General features: G+C 39.8%; 2 protein-coding genes across 8 annotated transcripts in view; one reads left to right on the top strand and one right to left on the bottom strand.

Annotated features, from left to right (window-relative positions):
- The window catches only part of dis3l (DIS3 like exosome 3'-5' exoribonuclease), a 35,841-nt gene extending 34,984 nt beyond the window's left edge, over positions 1–857 (bottom strand). Inside the window, exon 1 of the mRNA XM_086025418.1 lies at positions 704–857. Coding sequence (XP_085881544.1) covers positions 704–833 — 130 coding nt within the window. The 5' untranslated portion in view covers positions 834–857. The remainder of the gene's footprint in view (positions 1–703) is intronic.
- Positions 1–19,390, top strand: part of LOC147150535 (multiple epidermal growth factor-like domains protein 11) — a 143,608-nt gene that overhangs the window by 2,433 nt on the left and 121,785 nt on the right. For 6 of the 7 annotated variants that reach the window (XM_086025416.1, XM_086025417.1, XM_086025412.1 and 3 more), the window contains exon 1: positions 4,187–4,447. The exons of the other annotated variant lie outside the window; for it this stretch is intronic. In XM_086025416.1, the coding sequence (XP_085881542.1) occupies positions 4,379–4,447 (69 nt within the window). In that variant the 5' untranslated portion in view covers positions 4,187–4,378. Of the gene's footprint in view, positions 1–4,186; positions 4,448–19,390 lie in introns of those variants that run through there. 7 annotated transcript variants of the gene reach the window in all.

Below are 19,390 nucleotides of genomic sequence, written 5' to 3'. Positions count from 1 at the left end.
TACGGGTTTGTTAAATGCTACATGCCAAAGAACTAAAGTAGCCAAAGTACATAGTCAGTAAATTCACAAACGATTGTTTTGGATCTGAACATCCTTTAGCATGACATTTAACTCAACTGAGATATTCCAGTAATCTTACCTACTTAGAGAATCACACAGTTCAAAATTCAATTTCTTTCAAAACTTGCTGATGAGCGGATTATTTTAATCAGGTGTGTTGCAGGCACGGAGAGATCGAAAACAGGCCGGATATAAACTCTTGAGGACTGGATTTGAGCACCCCTGTGATACCTGTTGTCCACAAGACTGTTTAAATTTTTAAAAAATAAATAAAAATCCACTGACTAGCCTGTTCATTTCGGACTTGTTTCCTATTATGCTATTAAAATATATCGTCAAATATTCCCATAAATTAGATAGCACTCCTGACCGTCAGATCATGTTCTTCCCTCCTTCCCAGTCAAACATTTCCAATATGTCAGCATGCAGGCTATGGCATTATTTTGAAACAAATTCGTCTTAAACCTTTTCTCGGGGAATCGGGCACCGTATTTGTACTTTTATTATAAACACAGACTAATCGAAGGCTGGAAAATTAGCCGTGTGTTGCTTCAGCTGCCAGACAATACATTTCACACAACAAAACAGTTATGACGTTGAGCTGCGGTAAAAAAAGCAAGTTTACTGTTTGAATTCCGTTTACCGTTGTCACAGCTTGCAAGACACAGAGAGCTGTAGCATGGAACTCGCTCCCTCAAGTAATGTTCGCGGACAACACGGACCTTTCGGCCCCGACTGCTCTTCAAATGGAGAATTTTTTCTGTCTTAATCATTTTGTGAAGTCAAGACGGAGCCATGTATCTACGCGTGTTTATCCAAAATTATTCCACGAGAAAACAGTTAGCTAAACTTCGAGGAAGTGCAAAGCGGGGCACAAATACATACGTCACGACGCAACGACTCAAAACGTATTGCGTCGTTCATGTACCATTGGACATACTGGTTTCGTTTTCTTAGAAAAAAAAACTACTATATCGCTAGGACAACAAATGCACGTTAAACTACTACAACAAACCAGTTTTCACTCCGGGCATATTATGATATGATATATGTTTCGCAATAATGAACAAAAACAAAACAAAAACAACTGGTATAGTTATGTATTATATTACACATGCATGCTATATTCAAAAAGTTACAAACCTGCAAATATTGCAGGCGTTTCCCAACCTTTATTGAGCCAAGGGGGCACCCATTTTACACAAGGAAAATCTTATATTATGAGCAATTCACCAAACAAAATTTCACAATATGAATAGTGAAATAATGATTATCTCGTCCCAATTCACTTGCATATTTACTTAGTCAGTCTGAAATTTGGGCCTGTCTAGTTGAACAGAAAGTTGATATATTTGCAGGAAACGATGACTTAGAGTCAGTGCCCTCATATGCCCCGGGCTTAACCATCAAATATAGGCCCTCTTCACCAACCCTAACTGAGATGCTCAACTCATTTTTCAACACTGACAAAAAGATCAGCACACATATTTATGCTTTCCATCAATTTTAACAAAATAAAAGAGCCAACAAATCAAAGGGTTCACACTATACTTTTTATAAACCAATAGTGTATTTTTTCCCAATCACTCCTATAATAAAAAAATATATGTTAATATTATTGCACTGATTGATATAACAAACAACTACACTCAACCAAATTAGCACACATAGTGCACTCTTGCAACTACAATACTTGCTCAGATAAATATAGTATTTAAAAAGTAACAAATAAAGTACCGGTACCAAAATGTACAAAACACGATAGAGCTCCGTACGCTGACATCACACATTACACAATGCCCTGCGCCAAATGCAAACAATGTCACTTTGGCAGGGTGAGAAAACAAAAAAGCTAATTTGAGTAAATGCCACACTTTGACAATGGTAGACAGTTGTTGTATGCACCAGGGTGCCACAACAAGATGGGGCGAGCATTCAACAGGCCACCAAAAGAAGAACCAATTAAACTGTGGCGTCGGCGTTCGGTCGGATTCCTCCGGTCCACACGTCGCTCGCCAGGGCCGGTTGCCGCGAGCTAGCGCCTCATCTGGTGAACGCGTTCTACAGTGAAGCTGAGACGCCCCGTGTCGGCATCCTCTCCTCGCCTCGCCCGCGGCGACGGTGGCGGGATACCCCGTAAGCCTGTGGCAAGGCAATCCAGCGAGTGTCGCGGTTCTATCCTACGTTCATGCTACGTTCACACCAATCGCGGTTGAGCTTTCCGCTTCGCTTTATTCGCTGGTGTTTGAAAATGGTGTGAAAATTAGCCTGCCGATCAAGGCCCAAGCCCAGTGATTATCAGTCACGTGATGTCCCCAGTCTATGGTACGGGTGTGTAGTTGGTCTTAGATGCCGCAATGATTGACTGAAAAATAAACAAATACTGTAGCAGAATAATTTGGAATTGCATGCTCTCCAATAGGCTCTTTGTCATTAAGCTATAGACTCCATAGAACTGTCTTCTTTGTCAAATTTTGCAGTGAGGAAAGTGACTGATAAAGTTCAAGAAGTGGCAGAATAATTTGAAACTATTACGATTTTTAAGACACTATAATTATGGCCACGTCGCTGCACACAATCTTAAATATTGTCGTGATGTCCCCTGGCTAAATGCTATCTTGGGTGACACTTAAACAGTTGTAAACAATTCAATCCACTCAAGACACTCCCAGCCACTAAATGAATGTGGATTGGAAATTAGCAAGATAATGAGCTTTAAAGGGGAAGTCAACCCAAACATATTTTTTTCAAGAATATGTTCTGTGCAGGTCTATGCGGCTGACTTGTTTTCTGAAGCTGAGCCATGATTGGTCGTCATCTGAGCCCTGAGCAGTTGTGATGTCATTTTCAGCTGACAGAAGTGACAAAATGGCTGCCCCCTGAGATGGGTAAAAAGGGGTGGATTTTGCTGCTTAACTCATATTCCACAAACGCTATATTAATCAGAATGCGGTCTATTAATCAGAATTTCAACTAGTGGGCCTGCTCGTAACATATTATTGAAAAAAATGTGTTTGGGTTGATTTTCCCTTTAAATAATTTTTATAAATTATGAAACATCTGCCGTTAACATCTCAGCTTTTTTTTGTTTTGGCGCACTTTAAATGGACGAGGACGGACCGAGTCGGAGGACAATTATTTTATGAACAAGGATGGCGGGACGATGACAGAAGGGTGCCCAGGTTGCGGCTGGAGGACGCGGACCGGCAAAATAGTGTACAATGCCCATCTCTGACAATTTCTGACATTACAAAGAGAAAGCTAAACCTTGTTCGACCCTGACAGATATTATTTTTGAACAATATGTTTAATATTGTGATTGAAGTTTTCAGTTGTCTAAAACAGCACTGCATCATACTCATATCCAGTACTGTCCCAAGTATTAAGAGTTGGTGAGGGCTCCGGATAATCCAAAGTGCACTGAAACAAGAGTTGTTTCAAAAATTCTGTTTTAACAAGCTTAATACTGTATGCAGTAGCTCCCCTTGATGAACTGTACCTGGGCGCAGATAGTACTTGGGACGGGGGACACGTCACCGCCACTTTCAAAATCCCTCGATCCGTCCCCTACGATCTTTCCCCCTTCAAGTTTCGCTCGTAAAGCGGGAAAATCTCCTGTGAAACAGAGCGCACTTGTGTGTGTACGGGCGGTTCTGTCATTTTTCAACTACTGATGTATTTAAGTTAAACAAGAATGTCAGAATTTGCACTTAAGAATCAGTCTTTCCTTTTTTTAAAGACAGATCTCCAATAAAGCAGACGAATCTTATAACTATGACACAGATTTTATTTTTCCCCTCACGTTAACACGACATTTTTTCCTGTATGTTGAAGCGCTAGGAGCACCCATCTCCTTCGTTGTGTTGTTGCTCCAAATTTCCACTCTCAGTGAAATTGAACACACCGCCATTCAGTTGACGCGAGTCACTGTCACACTGTAAAAAAAACAAGTGTCTGATCAACGTAACGTTCGTTTGTAACGTTCATCTTGTACTGTATGACTAGTATAAATCAGGCATTTTCTTTTAACAATTCGATGAACGCCCCCCCCCCACCTAACCCCCCAGTTTCAAAATCCCATCTGCTCTGGTGGTCCCATTAGCAGTTTAGCAACAGACGAGGCAATAGTGATGCGGGAGACCCATCTTGCTACCTCTGCTACTCTTTGGCTGCACCGGGAGAAAGGCTGCAGCAAGAGCATCAGCACAGACTGAGCGCAAGTTCCTAACTACAAACATCTAATTCGGAATTCGCCTTCTCTCTGGAGAATATATATATATGTATATATATATATACATATACACATACAGAGGTAAAAATGTTTTCTATTGTCCAGTCTTTGTATTCAAGTTACGAGAATGAACTTTCCCGAGGACGAATCGTAAAGGTAAGGGCTCAAGCTTATGTTTATAGCTTCCTCCACGTTTGTTTCATGTTGATGTAGTTGATGCATGGTTTGCGTTTGTTATTATTTAAATGCGCGAATTGCATCTTTCCTTTTACACGCCGCGCCAGATAATTGCTTTCAGAAGCTGTGCATCTCAATGCTGTGACTTTTTCCAAGCAGCCGTATTTGGCATTTGCTGATTTTTTAAAACTTCACTCTTAATGTACAATATTTTTCAATTTTATTACCTGAAATAGGCTAGCAAAATATCTAAATATAAATATTTAAATATTTGAGAAACAACACTTGATTGCTTCAGCAAAACGCGAGAAAAGTAGGAAAACAAGCCCACACACACTTGCACAACTTACTTAAAAGTAAAGTGACTCGTTACTGAGGGTAATGACAAAATTAAACAAACAAACAAACAAACAAACAAACAAACAAAAAAAAAACCAAGAAACTAAGCCTACTGAGACAATTTTCCATCAAGATCCACTTTCCAGTAATGGAGATATTTGATACTAATTAGACATGTCAGACTGGTCATTGCTGTTGTTTTTCTTACATTGATTCCCTTGCGGCTTCAGACAGACAGACCGTCATTGATTCCCTTGAGTCATAGCAGAACTCGGACTTTCGCAGGCTCATAAATCAGTAGTACCCCTAGATGGCGGTCTTGAGCAAGATTGTCAGGCTGGGTCTGTATGGTGGCTTCTGTTTTTCAAACACTTGGCCTTTGAAGAGTGAGCTTCAAATGTACTGTTCCTTGTGTCAAATAAATTGAACATTCTCAATAATTCCTCCCAGTGACCCGAGACCCTGAGGCAAATAACCCGAGAGGAGTAAATAACAGCGAGTGACAAAGCCTGGCGAGTGCTTGAAAGAAGGCCCATTCAATTTCTGTTTTCTTTTCTCCTCAAGTTATTCCATTTAGTGAGAAGCTCTGGTGAGTGTGCTCTGCGTTATGCCATCAAAACATTTGTCACAAATGTGCCCTTGCAATAACAGTAATGCAGTGTTTCACGACTCTGTAGCTCTTACTTTAATTAAATGTTATTCTTTTCCATCCAAGATGATGCTGCAGGGGTTGCTGCAAGTTGCCGTCGGTTGTAGTGCTGGAGCCACGGTTAATCTTAAAGGTTCATTCCAGGAACCCTTGCCAAGAGTGTGTCTATACTACAGTATATACAGATCATTGTGATTCAACTAAGATGCTTATGAATTCACTACGTTTAGTGGTAAGCACAGAGAAAACGCAATGTTTGCCCACCATTTTGCAACAGGTATAATTTCGGGTTAGAGCATCATAGTGACCATGTGAATTAAAGTGTACAAAGCAAATCTTTCAGAAGACGACAACAGCACCGCTCCAAACCTGATGTGCAATTCTGTTTGCTTATGAAAATATGTGAGACACGTTTAATACATGATTTCAGTGCATAACTCTTAGTGTATGCGTCTGAATTTTTTTTGCTTAGCTTGTGTCAGTGTCAGAACCAAGCAGACGCGTTTCATAGTTACCTGTGAGATATAAACTCATCATTGTGTCCCTAAGATCAAGGAAGTTGATTATTAAATAAACTTTTATTGGGAAGACTGCCTGAAGATATTTTTAATCTCAGAATATTTATGGCCATTGACTGACATGTTAATACTATAGTTAGGCAATAACAGCTTATTGAATGACGTGTGCCCTTCAGATATACAGGGAAAAAATTGCGACAGGCAGTGTAATCTATCTCCCTCTGAGATTTTTAGGACACACTGAGCATTTTTGTTGTCTCTAATGTTGTTGAGAGATTTGAAATCACCCAAACTGCCAACACATTTCTTTGGTCTTTCCATTTTTCTTGTTCATTTCTTCTTCTTATGCTATATGCATTATTTACATAAAAATATCACCTCTTGTCTGAATATAAGAAAACCTGGTAGAAAAATATCCTGTAGTTCATATACAGTACATGTATGTCTATGGGACAATTCAAACCCAGATAGGGCTCGTCAGTAATTGTTTTTTGTTCTTTTGCTCAGAAAGATTTTGAATCTATTTGTTCATTGGGAAATAGAAATTCACCTGGAAGATGTAAGTAAATGCAATGTGGCTTCTAAAGTCAAATGCCCTTGTGCTCATAAAATTTTTAACAGAATATTCTGAAAAAAAATGATGTTGTAAAACGTCAGAGGTTGAACCAGGGTAAAATCTTGCTTGACGCCAGTTCAAAAGCTAGGAGGAAGCCGACACACAATATATTACATAGCACACCCAGACCTCAGTTGAGCGAACATAGAATAAACTTTGCAAATGTTTTTATGCATTTGTCTTTTTGATGCCCCTTATTTTAAAAAAGGACCAGCCTCAACAAGGGGTGTTGGAACATACAAGGACTTGCATTCAAAACAATAAAACTCCAGTGTCACCATTTGCATCATCCCTAGCTGTCAAAGTTAAAGTTTTACTCTTTTCCCTTTTCCTTTACACCACTAGTCTACTTCTCTTTACACTTGTGACAGATATGTTCTGTATATGCTGTGAGTTATGAACTGTCTGAACCATCTATTTTTAAATCAAATTATTTTTATTGAAAGTGCATGTTGAAAATTGCAAGTGAAAATGTTAATGCATGAAGTTTGCTTATTAAAAGTGCCAAATGTTTATTGTACAAGGATATGTTCCAAAATCAAAGGCTGATCGTGACTCATAAATATTTAAAAGTGTGACTTGACAAGCCCGAGTAGAGGGTTACAATACAAATTTCATGCCACCAAAATATAATTGTGTTCTGTATTGGTAATATTTCTAAGTCAGTATTTTGAACTGTGACAAAGCAGCCACTAAGTTTCCAGTCTGCTGAACCTTTTCAACTCGGAAACCTCCATGCTCTGTCAGATCAATACATGTAATCAGAGTTGATAAATGGGAGAACACTGGCTGTTGTTTCTCAAGGACATACATAGATGTTTCAGTCACTGCAGCCAGCAGCCTTTGCATAAACTCACGCAATACTTCGATTAGATGTGTCCTGTGTTTGTATGCAAATATGATGTGTGTGTGTGTGTGTGTTTACTACTATCAAAAATGGAACTCTTCCATTTGGTTTTACAGAGTATAATCAGCTGGTCACGCGTTTGCTGAGATGCTGTGAAGAAGTCTGAGCTCTTGCCCTCATACTTGAGATGAAGCAAAAGCTAAGGATCAGTCATGAAATTCAAATAGCTCACGAGGTGAAGGTAAAAGGGAGAGAACATTAAGGGCAGCAGCCCATCGGCTCAATCTGATACAAACACAAAGTGGTGTACAAAAAGCATAGATAGAAAGGCAACATGAAAGACTCGAAGTGCTTCTTGCCTTGTGGGCGCTCTGAGCGGACAGAAAAGGAGGGTGATGGACCTGACCCATGAGTATGTCCCTCAGGGCAATTGGCAGCATAACACATACACTGACTGGACATAGTCTATCATTCAGTGTGTTTTTGGTTATCAAGAATAAATACACAGCATTTTAAGTGCTATCAAAGCTTTAGCGGTTGTGCGTGGAGAGGTGCAGGATTTGCAGGACAAATGCTTGGAAAGGGAGACCGGTGTATTTGGTGCGGCTAAATCAAAGCTTTCTTGGCAAGAGGAATCATGAGTTTGCATTTTGCTTGATTTATTGTCATCGCAAGTTTGTGCTGAGACTTATATGACAGCTTAACTTCTCACAAATCTTGTACTGCTCATTGCACATCATTCTGACCTGATGATAGATGACCTTGCTAAGGACTCAGCATGACTTTCCAGTGGGTAGATTACCGTATTGGCCCGAATATAAGACGGTCCTGATTATAAGACGACCCCCCCCTTTTTCAAGACTCAAGTTTGAAAAAAGTTTTTTTGAACAACAAATTAATTTTTGTACAGAAAATAATTACAGTACATCTGAAACAAATGATTATAACAATATATTTAAGGGAAAAAGCATGTTATTTTGCCTCATTCAAATCTTAATATCTCTTAAATATGTAAACTAAAGTGCAATCACATTCGTAAATGAATGCCTTCTGGTTTTTGAAATGTAAATAAACCGATCTATTGTGATCAAACAACAACATTGCAATAACTGCATTAACGATCAAAGTGAAGGCTAACTGTAACTGTAGTTTTGAAACAAATCTGAATAAGGAAAAACATTCCAATAAAATAATGCAAACTGGTTTAACTTGAGAGTATCTGAGATCTGTCATGACAGAACATTACTCTTCACAAACTATCTGCCTCGCTGTGCGCATGTCATCCTCACGTGACAGGGGTGGGCCTGGGGAGTCAAATTCAGCATTCGCTTCAATGATATTTGGCGCCATCAAGCGTCGTGAATGGGTATAATGTCTAGACCCCGAATATAAAACGACCCCCACTTTTTCAGTCTTATTTCAATGCAAAAAACACCGTCTCATATTCGGGCCAATGCGGTATATGATATGTAAAGTTACTTAATTTCGATCAGATAAAAGAGAAATGGACTGTTCGCCAGTCAATGGCAGTGCTTACACATCGAGACACCCCAACATTCACACTCACATCCACGCCTTTGGACAATGTAGGCTGGATTTATATTAGAGGACCAAGTGCCCATTTCTCATTATTGGAAAAAAAAAAAAAATATATATATATATCCATCCATCCAGCCATCCATTATCTGTACCGCTTCTCCTCACAAGGGTCGCGGGGCGTGCTGGAGCCTATCCCAGCTGTCAAAATATATATATATATATATATATATATATATATATTTTTTTTTTGGACTGTCCAATTCCATGTAAATTTCAAGTGACGCATGAAATAAACACATAAAATGTAAATAGGTAAATGCAGTTTTACATTGCCTTAAGGGGGGGAAAAGGCCAGGCTTAAATAATCTTTATCTTCTGCCTGTGCCAGTCACATGCACATGATTGTAACTGTTATGTTGTGCATATATTATGGATTGTAATGATGACTGATGACAGAATAAACAATCTCCTACTCCTACTACTACACATCATCAACTGATATTGATATTGAGTGTGTTTAGAGTTAAACAGACAGCCGACCAAATTGCATGTAAATTACGTCAACACTGGAAAGCAACAACAAATACTGTATGTGTTTATTTCTGGTGTTTGGGTGGGTGCGTTTATGTCACTGATTTATTTCAATGACATCAGGCTATTGACGATATATTGTCTCTGTCCATTTACACGACAATTGCATTGGTAGATATCCGATACCTTTTGGATTTGTAGCCGCATTAGGAAGAGGCCTGATTCCAATCTGAAGATATTCCATTTTTTTTCTCTTTTTCTTCTCTTTTTCTCTTTTCATGATGAATACCTGAATTGTGCCACTTAAGAGCAACAAATGGGAATTGGGCACAGAGCTAACACAGGCCCCTTTAAACTTGGCTGTTAAAGATGACTTTTTTGTGTTGGTTTTTTTATGTTGAAGGTACCGACTTGGAATGGGGGGTTGAAATTGCCTCGCAAATTATTGGCAGGGGAAAGCCCAGATCTTGTGTTGAAAAGTAAAAAGCAAGTATTGTTTACATCACACCAGGCAGTAGCGCAAACGTTGGCATTAATCTCTAATTGGTCTGCGTAAAGCCAAGTCAGCTATGTAAACTTTCAGTTAAGTACACACGGAAATGGCAATGATCGGTTTCTAGTGAGTTCTGAGTTTGGAGAGTCCACTTTAAGGCACAGGCGAATAAATAGCTCTACTTTTGCGCATCTGATGCGATTGATTTATGCCAACTGAAAGGAGCAACGGATTCACTCGAACAAAGACCATTTAATCTCACTATGGAGCATCAGTGAGGTCTCAGTCTCGTTATCACTGACTCTGCATCTCCTCTCCTCAAGCTTATCTGCAGAGTTGGGTACTTGACCCTTTTTTTCCGGTCCGGCTTCGACCCTCCGCCCTTATTCATAAAACTTATAGCCCCCCTGGCCCGGTTTGCTACAGTGTATTTCCGGAGCAAACCAGGCCGGGGGGCTGTAAATAGAAAGAGAGAGAGAGGTGAATTAGAGTGAGGTTCTTCCATTTCAATGAAAAGTCCTGCTGTTTTGCTTGTTTAAGTAGGGAAGACGCCAGAAGAAGTTCATGAACTCGACCTTGATGTGCTCACGTCATCAGCAAGTGCTGCGTGCAGTTTGATTGACTTTATATTCGCGGACACAACGTTGTTTTGAAAATGTGTTACAGTTGCATTCCAAGTCGGGGAGCGTCGCTTCTGAAAGACAGTGACAACAATGGATATCGTGCCTTCTACAACAAAGGGACCTAGATGACTAGACGATGCATTTAATTGTATTGCGAAAACGATCTGTAAGGTGGCGGCGAAGGTGGTACGTGCGTGAGTAGCTTCTTTACACACACATACGTGACATAACAGCCACACCGCTGCCAAACTAGTTTGCTTCGCAGCAGCAATGAGCTGCGTGGTGGAGCCTTGGCAACAAATTGCCGGGACGAGCCGGGGGAAACTGTACGTCATCGCAACCTGTGACATAATGGACCAATCGTGAGAGAGAATGCTCGCGGAGTCGTATATACCAGCAACAATTCCTGATGTGTGCATGTGTTGCAGACCTGTCGCCAACAATGCGTCGTGACGTGACGCAATGCGGCAGTTGTCGCTCGCGCCGACGCGAGAGTATAAAGAAGCCTTTCGAGTAGACTGAGAAGAAATTTGGCCGCCTCGCGACCACGTCACACGCATGAGGGCCGATTAGTGGGCCAGACTAAAATCCACTTCCGTCCTTGCTTAGTTGAGCCCTTTTTATCAAACGTGTCACCCCCCCCCCCCCCCCCCCCCCTCCGCCCTCTGCCCCAAAAATGGGCGTCCGGCCAGGCCGTAGGATCCGACCGGTCCGCCCCCGGTACGGACTGCCCAGCTCTGCTTCCCTGTTTGCCGGTTGGTGTAAGTGCTGCCATTTTGGTTAACGTAAAACCATATCACATTAACAACCCACTCCCACCTAAATTTTTGGGGCACGGCCAGGTCTTGATTCTTGTGTGATATTGTAATTCCTGCTTCCTGGTGGTGTGCTGTAATTTGAGCAGACATGGAGGAAGAAAGAGATACTAGTCATCCCAATGCGCTTCAGTCAAGTATGGTTCTACATGTTTTGATTTTTTCGTCTGAAAACAAAGAAAACAGTCAAATGTGATGAAATGCAGTTGTTTAAAATTGAATGGCCATTTACTGTGTTATCATATATTCTGTTACAACTTCTGCCTTGGGAGTGAAACTGCATTATCTTAGAAGCTGCTGAAAAACAAGAAAACAGTTGCTGTTAAACATCTTTATCCATCCATCCATTATCTATACCGCTTATCCTGACTTGAATATAGTGGTCGACTGGTTAGCACGTCCGCCTCACAGTTCAGAGGTCGTGGGTTCGATCCCTGTTGCATGTTCTCCCTGTGCCTGCGTGGGTTTTCTCCGGGTACTCCAGTTTCCTCCCACATTGATTGACACGTTGATTGGACACTCGAAATTGCCGCTAGGTGTGATTGTGAGTTTGGTTGGTTGTTTGTCTCTATGTGCGCTGCGATTGGATGGCAACCAATTCAGGGTGTCCCCCGCCTACTGCCCGAAGACAGCTGGGATAGGCTCCAGCATGCCCGCGACCCTTGTGAGGATAAGATGTATAGATAATGGATGGATTTCTGCAGCTGTTGGCTTCAGACCTTGTGTGTTCTTTCAGCAATAAAAACACAAATAAAAACTAAGCACAAAGTAATGTGAGATTATGAAATGTTTGCTGGATGGCTACCTTCTCATCTCAGTGTTTAGGGTGAAGTGACTTTTTCTGGAGCTGTCTAGTTTGTAAACCGGCTTCGTCAAGTTCTCTTATAGAACACCCCGGGAGCTGGAAGGATTATAGTGGATTATACTAAATCGAGTAGAGCACAGCATGACATGCTCATTGTAAACTGATTCCCTTCCTGTTCTGCTCGATAGGGCCAGAAACTGACCAAGCGGTCACCGTCTAATCTCAGTTAGACGCACTGTTTTCTTTACGTCAGGGGTTCCCAACGAAGTACAAGGACCAATTAGTACTTTTTACAGTACATATTGCTGGCGTCGGGCGGAATCCTTACGGAATTTACAGCTGATTTCAAAGCCCTCGACGAAAATCAAAGAGGTCCGCAGAATATAGAGTAATGTGAAGGATATTACCTTTATATGTAGTTTTTATCCCTGCAGCTAGATGGCACGGTCAGATAGACCCGATCTACTATTACGTCCACACTGGAGGGTATGATGCCCGATTCAGATTTTTTGTTAAATCCGATCTTTTTATGTATTCGTTCAAACTAGAAAAACCAATGTGACTTCGAATGTGAACGCTACACGTCCGTAATGTGACATGTGTACACACAAAGCACGACGTCGGGTGACACGCGGTTTGAATGCATTTTCGTCTCGCCCTGAAATTTCACCTGAAAGCCAAATATCCCTAACATTTTGTGAGTCGTGTATACACACACATGCGCGCACACACACACACACCCACACGCACCCCCCCCCACACACAATAATAAACCTAAATAGTCACCTACTTTCATCCAAGCATCCTATGTAACAGCTTGATGTGTGGTAAGACAATAAAGCTGACCTTCAGTCTTCTAAAAGCAAAAAAGTGCTGATTTGTGTGCTGCTGTGGATTGGAGGGACCTGCATGTGCTTGGATATGAATTCTTAAGCGATTATCTCGGACAACTTCAGAGACCCATTTTGCACCATTTTTCCTTTCATGTTTGCAGCAGGGTGACAGCAACTCATTATGAATGACAGTCCTCTGAGGTTTTATACACTTGGGAGCTATGATACGTGATACTCTGTAGGCAGTCAATAATGACAAAAATTGGACACCATGAATTTGTCAAATATTTTCTCTGTCATTTGTTGGATTACTTTTCCTTTACCTAAAATATGCCACAGTAGTAGGCATACAGTCAGATGGAAACTGGAAAAAAAAAAAGCCCTCTAGCAAGTGCATCCAAGGAATGCTTTTTGTAGTGCAGCAAAGACTTTCCCAAATGGAAAAATAAACATATCTAGCCCCACACTTGCGATTTCTGTAAAGTTCAATTATCATCCAGTTAATCTCAAGGAATGGTGAAACGTCTTCTTCGTGGCTGTGTGTGTCTTTTTACAAATAGTGCTGATATGTCTTCTCGTGTCTGCCAGCACACTCTGGGGGATATCACCACTCACCGACAGCCTCTTGGCTCAACTCGTCTTACCGTCTGTCAATACACTCAGTGGATCTGACTTGCATGAGAGCAAGCGAACTCTAAAGCATAATTCTGGGAGGGTAGGCGAGGCAGAGCTGTTAGGATTTATCACCTTAAGTTAGGGCTGCTCGATTATGAAAAAAACATTAATCACGATTATTTGGGAAATAATTTAAATCACGATTATTCAAATGGTTATTTATGTTTTGCTACAAAACAAGAACAGGTTTAAACATGTAAAAAATTCTTTGAAATGCTATAATAATTTTAGTTCGTTTTTGACCCAATAACATTTATTAAATTAATGTTTTATTTTTTTAAATTTTAAATGCAAATGTATAAATTAAAGGATGGTTTCCTTGTATAAACAAACGAGTTAACTTGCTATGCACTTAATAAATTGCCAAAGTAGTAAACTGCTTGGAGTAAAATGCCAATTTAGACAGAATAATAGACATGCTATTCAGCTATACATTTAGACCTTTGTCTGGAGCCTTTTTTCTTTTGTTTTTAAAGTAATATTTACACATAGTAAACAAAGTTAATTTGCTTCTGATGAATTATAAATTTAATATACTGATTGGGTCAAACTCATTTAAATGTTGACTGTTACATACTAGTACGTATACAATACTTCTAAATGACAGTAGGCCATATATAAACTGTATTACAATAGAATGACCAATAATATGTTTGCAAATTTCATTTGAAGCAATTTGAAACAAAAATGAACACCAAAAAATTGGCTTCATATTATAGACTACACAATAAATTTAACTTCAGTCACAGTAATAATGTTTAGCATGGTTTCTATTTTTGTGCTAGTAAAAGTAGTGTAGATTTGCATAAGATATGTTATTCAAAATAAATCCCTCTGGCCGATTGTGAAGTGGAGTCTGTGCCCTAAACATTTGGAAGCCTTATCCGGGCAATAGACTCTGTTATCGTTTTGTGTCCCTCCGATGTTAAAGCGTGTGCAGTGTGACTTGCTGGGTGCGGGCTGGCTGGCTGGCTAGCTAGCTAGCTTGGACAGGGTGGCGCGGTAGAGTAACTCGTGTGCGCATGCCTCAAAACAACTCAAAATTATTATTAATAATCATTTTTTGGCGATTATGCCAATTTTGTAATCGTGGAGTGTAATAATCGAAATCTTTATTGAATTTTGATGAATTGCACCTTATGTTTGATACCTTATATTTTCAGCTGTAAAATACAGGTTTCAATCCCAATTACTCAATAAATAACTCACCTTTTTTTCTGAAGCTGAGCCATTATTGGTCATTATCTGAGTCCTGAGCAACTGTGATGTCATTTTCAGTTGAGAGCAAGTGTCAAAATGGCCGCCCCCCAAGATGAACAAAAATTTTACTACTTAACTCATGTTCCACAAACACAATATCAACCAGAATGCCGCGTTTAGACTAGTGGGGCTACATAGAACATATTATTGTAAAGAAAATTTGGGGGTTGATTTCGACTTTAATTGTATTGACTTCTATTTCATAGTCACTGAATTGTATGCTCATTGGTTTTAATATTTGTCTTGATGTTGTTTAAGTCATTTGCTGACAGACAATAAAGGCAATGACAGCAATAGCTTCAACGAAAAAGTACACTTTTCAAAAATGTTAAATTTTACTGCTCCTTCAAAGTCAAATAAAAGCGTCCAGTTTTACTCCATTAACAATAGGCCTCACAAAAACGTGGCAATGTATTTGAAATAGCCACAACAGAAGCAATTAATAACAAGAAGAATTGTCTTGGTGCACACTCATCAGTTAAGTGGGGGAGAAAGTGAAGTAACGTTTTCATACTTGTTCTGCTGTTAATGTTTTTTTAATGTGAGGATGAAAAGGGCAAAACACAATACAAGTTTGACCAGTTGTAATATCAGTGCTTGAAACTGGTACCAATTTGGTTACAGTTTTGAGCTGTTCAGAATTTCATATGGCTGAGTTGGTGCGAGTGAGTATAGTTTACTGCTCCCAGACCAACACAGGCATTGCATTAGACATTGTCATCATAAAACATTTCAGGTTGTCGGCATGCAGGCGCATTGGTTCACGTGTTCCCGCCAATAAAGACGCTGTACGCTTGTGAACAATAATCCAAATGGCTACCCCAAGAAAAAAAAACTAAAAAAAAAAAAAAACAGCAAACAAAGTCTATTTCTAATTCTTTGCTTTCAAATTCTTTACCAGCAATGAACTGTCATCATACCTTGCAAACCACCAATACGTATTTGCTTGCTCTATATTATTGGACTCTGAGAGATCCACAATTCCCGTCTCTGAAAGCAAAGAATCTTTTGGTTTCTCATTTCAGTTCTCTCTTCTATTTGAAAAGCACTTTGGTTCTGGCTGATTTGGGAAAATTTGTGACAGCTTTCCCAGGCATGGCGTACTCTATACACGTCTTGCTGCCTTTGCCAGCACACTGCTGTGCTGATTCAAGACAAATCATTTGCCCGGCATGGTACCAACTACCAAGACATGTCTGAGCGCCAATGTGTAGATTACGCTGTGCTAGGAACAAATGTCACACATTCAATGTTCTGTATCGTGTGGAACCAAAGAATGCCTCAAACAAGGAAATAAGACAAACTGACGCAGTAAAGATGAAAAAGGAGAAATTGAAATGTTAGTGGTACATAGTGAAACAAAAAGAAAACAAGATTCAACGTATTGAAGAAAAGCTGTCATTTAAGGTTTTGAGAGAATACGGTACTATCGAGTCAACTAATGCAATATGGGTGACACAGCTGCAGTGGGTCAGTGTGAATCAAGCGGCAGGGGTGTTGATGATGGATGCCATCCAAACTGATTATCTCTTTGGAAAAGAGTAATGGAGATGCAATTTATGCTTTTTGTAGTTTTTCAGACTCATGAAGAATCACATTTAACAAAATCTGCCACAGGATAATTTGTTTGGCTTTTGAAACACAATGTTTTCAGCAACATTTTAACATTCTTAACGGTCATGCAAGTGTAAAAGAAGTTCACCACAGTCAAAGTAATGTTCAGACAAAACTCTTTAAACATTTCTTTTTAAAGGGAAAATCAACCCAAACATATTTTTGTCAATAATATGTTCCCTGCAGGCCCACTAGTTGAAACACGGCTTTGTGATTAATATTGCTTTTGTGGAAAATGAGTTAAACTGCGAAATCCACCTTTTTTTAGCCATCTCTGGGGGCGGCCATTTTGTCACTTCTGTTGACTGAAAATGACATCACAACTGCACAGTGCTCAGGTAACGACCAATCACGGCTCAGGTTCAGAAAACAGGCAAGCCATGATTGTCGTTACCTGAGCACTGAGTGTGATGTCATTTTCAGTCGACAGAAGTGACAAAATGGCCGCCCCAGAGATGGCTAAAAAGGAGTAGATGAATTCTTGTTCCACAAACACAATATTTACCAGAATGCCTTGTTTCAACTAGTGGGATTGCATAGAACATATTCTTGAAAAAAATATGTTTGGGTTGACTTCCACTTTAATCGTAGTAATGAATGGGGGTGGTTCTCACTTTAATAAAAGATGTGTCTCATTTAATACCAGGATCTGTCACAAAAGTGTAAAAGAAGCTAAGTGCTAACGTAATGTCAAATGCTAAAACACTAAAACATTATCTTTTTTATCAGTGGTTATCATTTCCAACCACATGTCTCAGTACATCACTTAAACTCTATCGGGACACGCTGCTTTCATGTAAGTACCACTGTACTGTGTAATGTTTTTCTCTTTTCACATTAATCTTTTAACAGGCCATGAGACAAACAGTCTGCATTTGGAATGAGTCTTGCCCCCCCCCCCCTACCCCCCACCCAAAATAAATGCAAAAGGATGGCCTAAAAAGCACAACAAATGTGCAGATTCAATGTTTTAAACAGGAGGTTTGTAAGTAAGTGACTTTTTTGTGAGACTTCAAAGGCATTTTTTAAATTATTTGTCTTCCAGATCGTACAATATTTGGGTCTTTCAAATTTTACAACTGTACCGGTATTTAGAAACTGTTAGGCAGTTGTTCTTTGCTGTGAAACATCATATTTGGACTCAGTCATAATCAAATGTTCTCCAACCAACATACTAATAGTGATGTTATTAAAGTGTACATATTTAATAAAAGCACACTTATGTAAGTTAGTTGGTTATGCTTAAAGTTGTTAAACACATCCTTGTTTTATTCCAGCGATTTTAGGGTGCAAATCCCACCAGCACACTTTCCTTGAAAAGCAGACGCAGTAGAATACATAATAGGCCTTTATTAACATCTTATCTCCTATTCTTTGTTGAATGATTCTCACTTTAATGCATGTGCAATGAGAAGTGAAATACACCTTGAAAATAGCCTTGCTTGGTGCATGTGTTCGCTAAATAGTCTGTGTGGCCAAGGTACTGACTTTGTTTTCACAATTTCTTCTTACGCACATTTGTTTGAACTTTCCCTGCCAAGAAACATCCATTTTTTACTCGATCTTGATCTGGCTGTAATTTGCAAAGTTGCTATCGGTGTAGGAAATTTCAAGTGTTATTTCCAGGCACAGCCAAATTGTTCATGGATATGTTCTATAAGTCTACGCATAATCCATACGGTCAGATACAGCCTGGATTGATCCTGAAATGCCCTGTGCTTAATCAGCACCATACTTAGGCCTTTAATCAATATAAAGGTGGGTGGAGGGTCCAGCCTGCCTGACAAATTACAGCGGGTAACTTATGTGAGTTGCGCAAGGGCTTTCGAAATACAGTACCTCACAGGCTACCGCATCTTGACTGCCTGACAGACTTCGCTCATGAATTACGCAGCTGACATAGCGGGCCTCTCAGGAGAAAAGTGCCGACTGGGGTGTCGAGAGTTTGCGTCAGTTGTTTGTTCTAAAAGAACTTCAGAAAAGCTCAATGTCTTTGCCTCCCCTTATGTGTGACTGCTCTTTAAGACATAAATGCCATTCAAATCTGGCATGTGGGTTCAGCTTTCAATCAAATGGCCTCCCAAAGAAAGCAGGACGTTTGATGTGATCAGCCATGGTGCTGTGTGTCTTATGTCCTGTCCTTTCTTCCACAGATTTCATCACTTTAATGAAGTTTTGAATGTCATTGGAGTTTTTGGTGAACACCGCAGTGAGGAGATGCACCATGTTTGATCATCCTACCATCAGTCTTTGCTCATTTCAGCCCTGTGTGTTTTGCCTTCAGCAATATGTAGAGTCCACTTTGGTCGTACTCTCAGCGAGTAAGCAAGGAAAATGGGGCACCCATGTTTCTGAAATCAGTCTGGCCACATCAACTATTCATGCTCTACAGACACCAACCCGATTCAGGCTTTGTTAAAAAAGGAAAGTAAGCAGCAGCTATTATGTGGTTTGGACTCATTACACAGCATTGTACAATGAAACGAACTTCTTTTGCAGTATGTGCACCAGTGTAAGTTGATTAACACTGCAAACATTTGGAAAGCATGGTGGATTTTTAGTAATGCATTAACCTCAATAAAACATCAGGCCAGGGAAATCAGGTCAATTATTAAAATGAGTAGTTTCTTTTAGGTTGGCAATGGTCATATAGTTTCCATATCGAACGTCAGTGAATAAGAATAGAGGTATGGGCATTTTACAAAATTGGAGAGAAATTAACCAATTAATTGATTGTTATTATTATTTTTATTTTTTTTAATTAA

The sequence above is a fragment of the Filicampus tigris genome, chromosome 3 (assembly GCF_054856515.1).
Source record: "Filicampus tigris isolate MCC_2025a chromosome 3, RoL_Ftig_1.0, whole genome shotgun sequence".
In the NCBI taxonomy this organism is placed as follows: Eukaryota; Metazoa; Chordata; class Actinopteri; order Syngnathiformes; family Syngnathidae; genus Filicampus; species Filicampus tigris.
The sequence above is the reverse complement of the archived record's forward strand: the minus strand, read 5'-3'. Positions and strand labels throughout refer to the sequence as shown.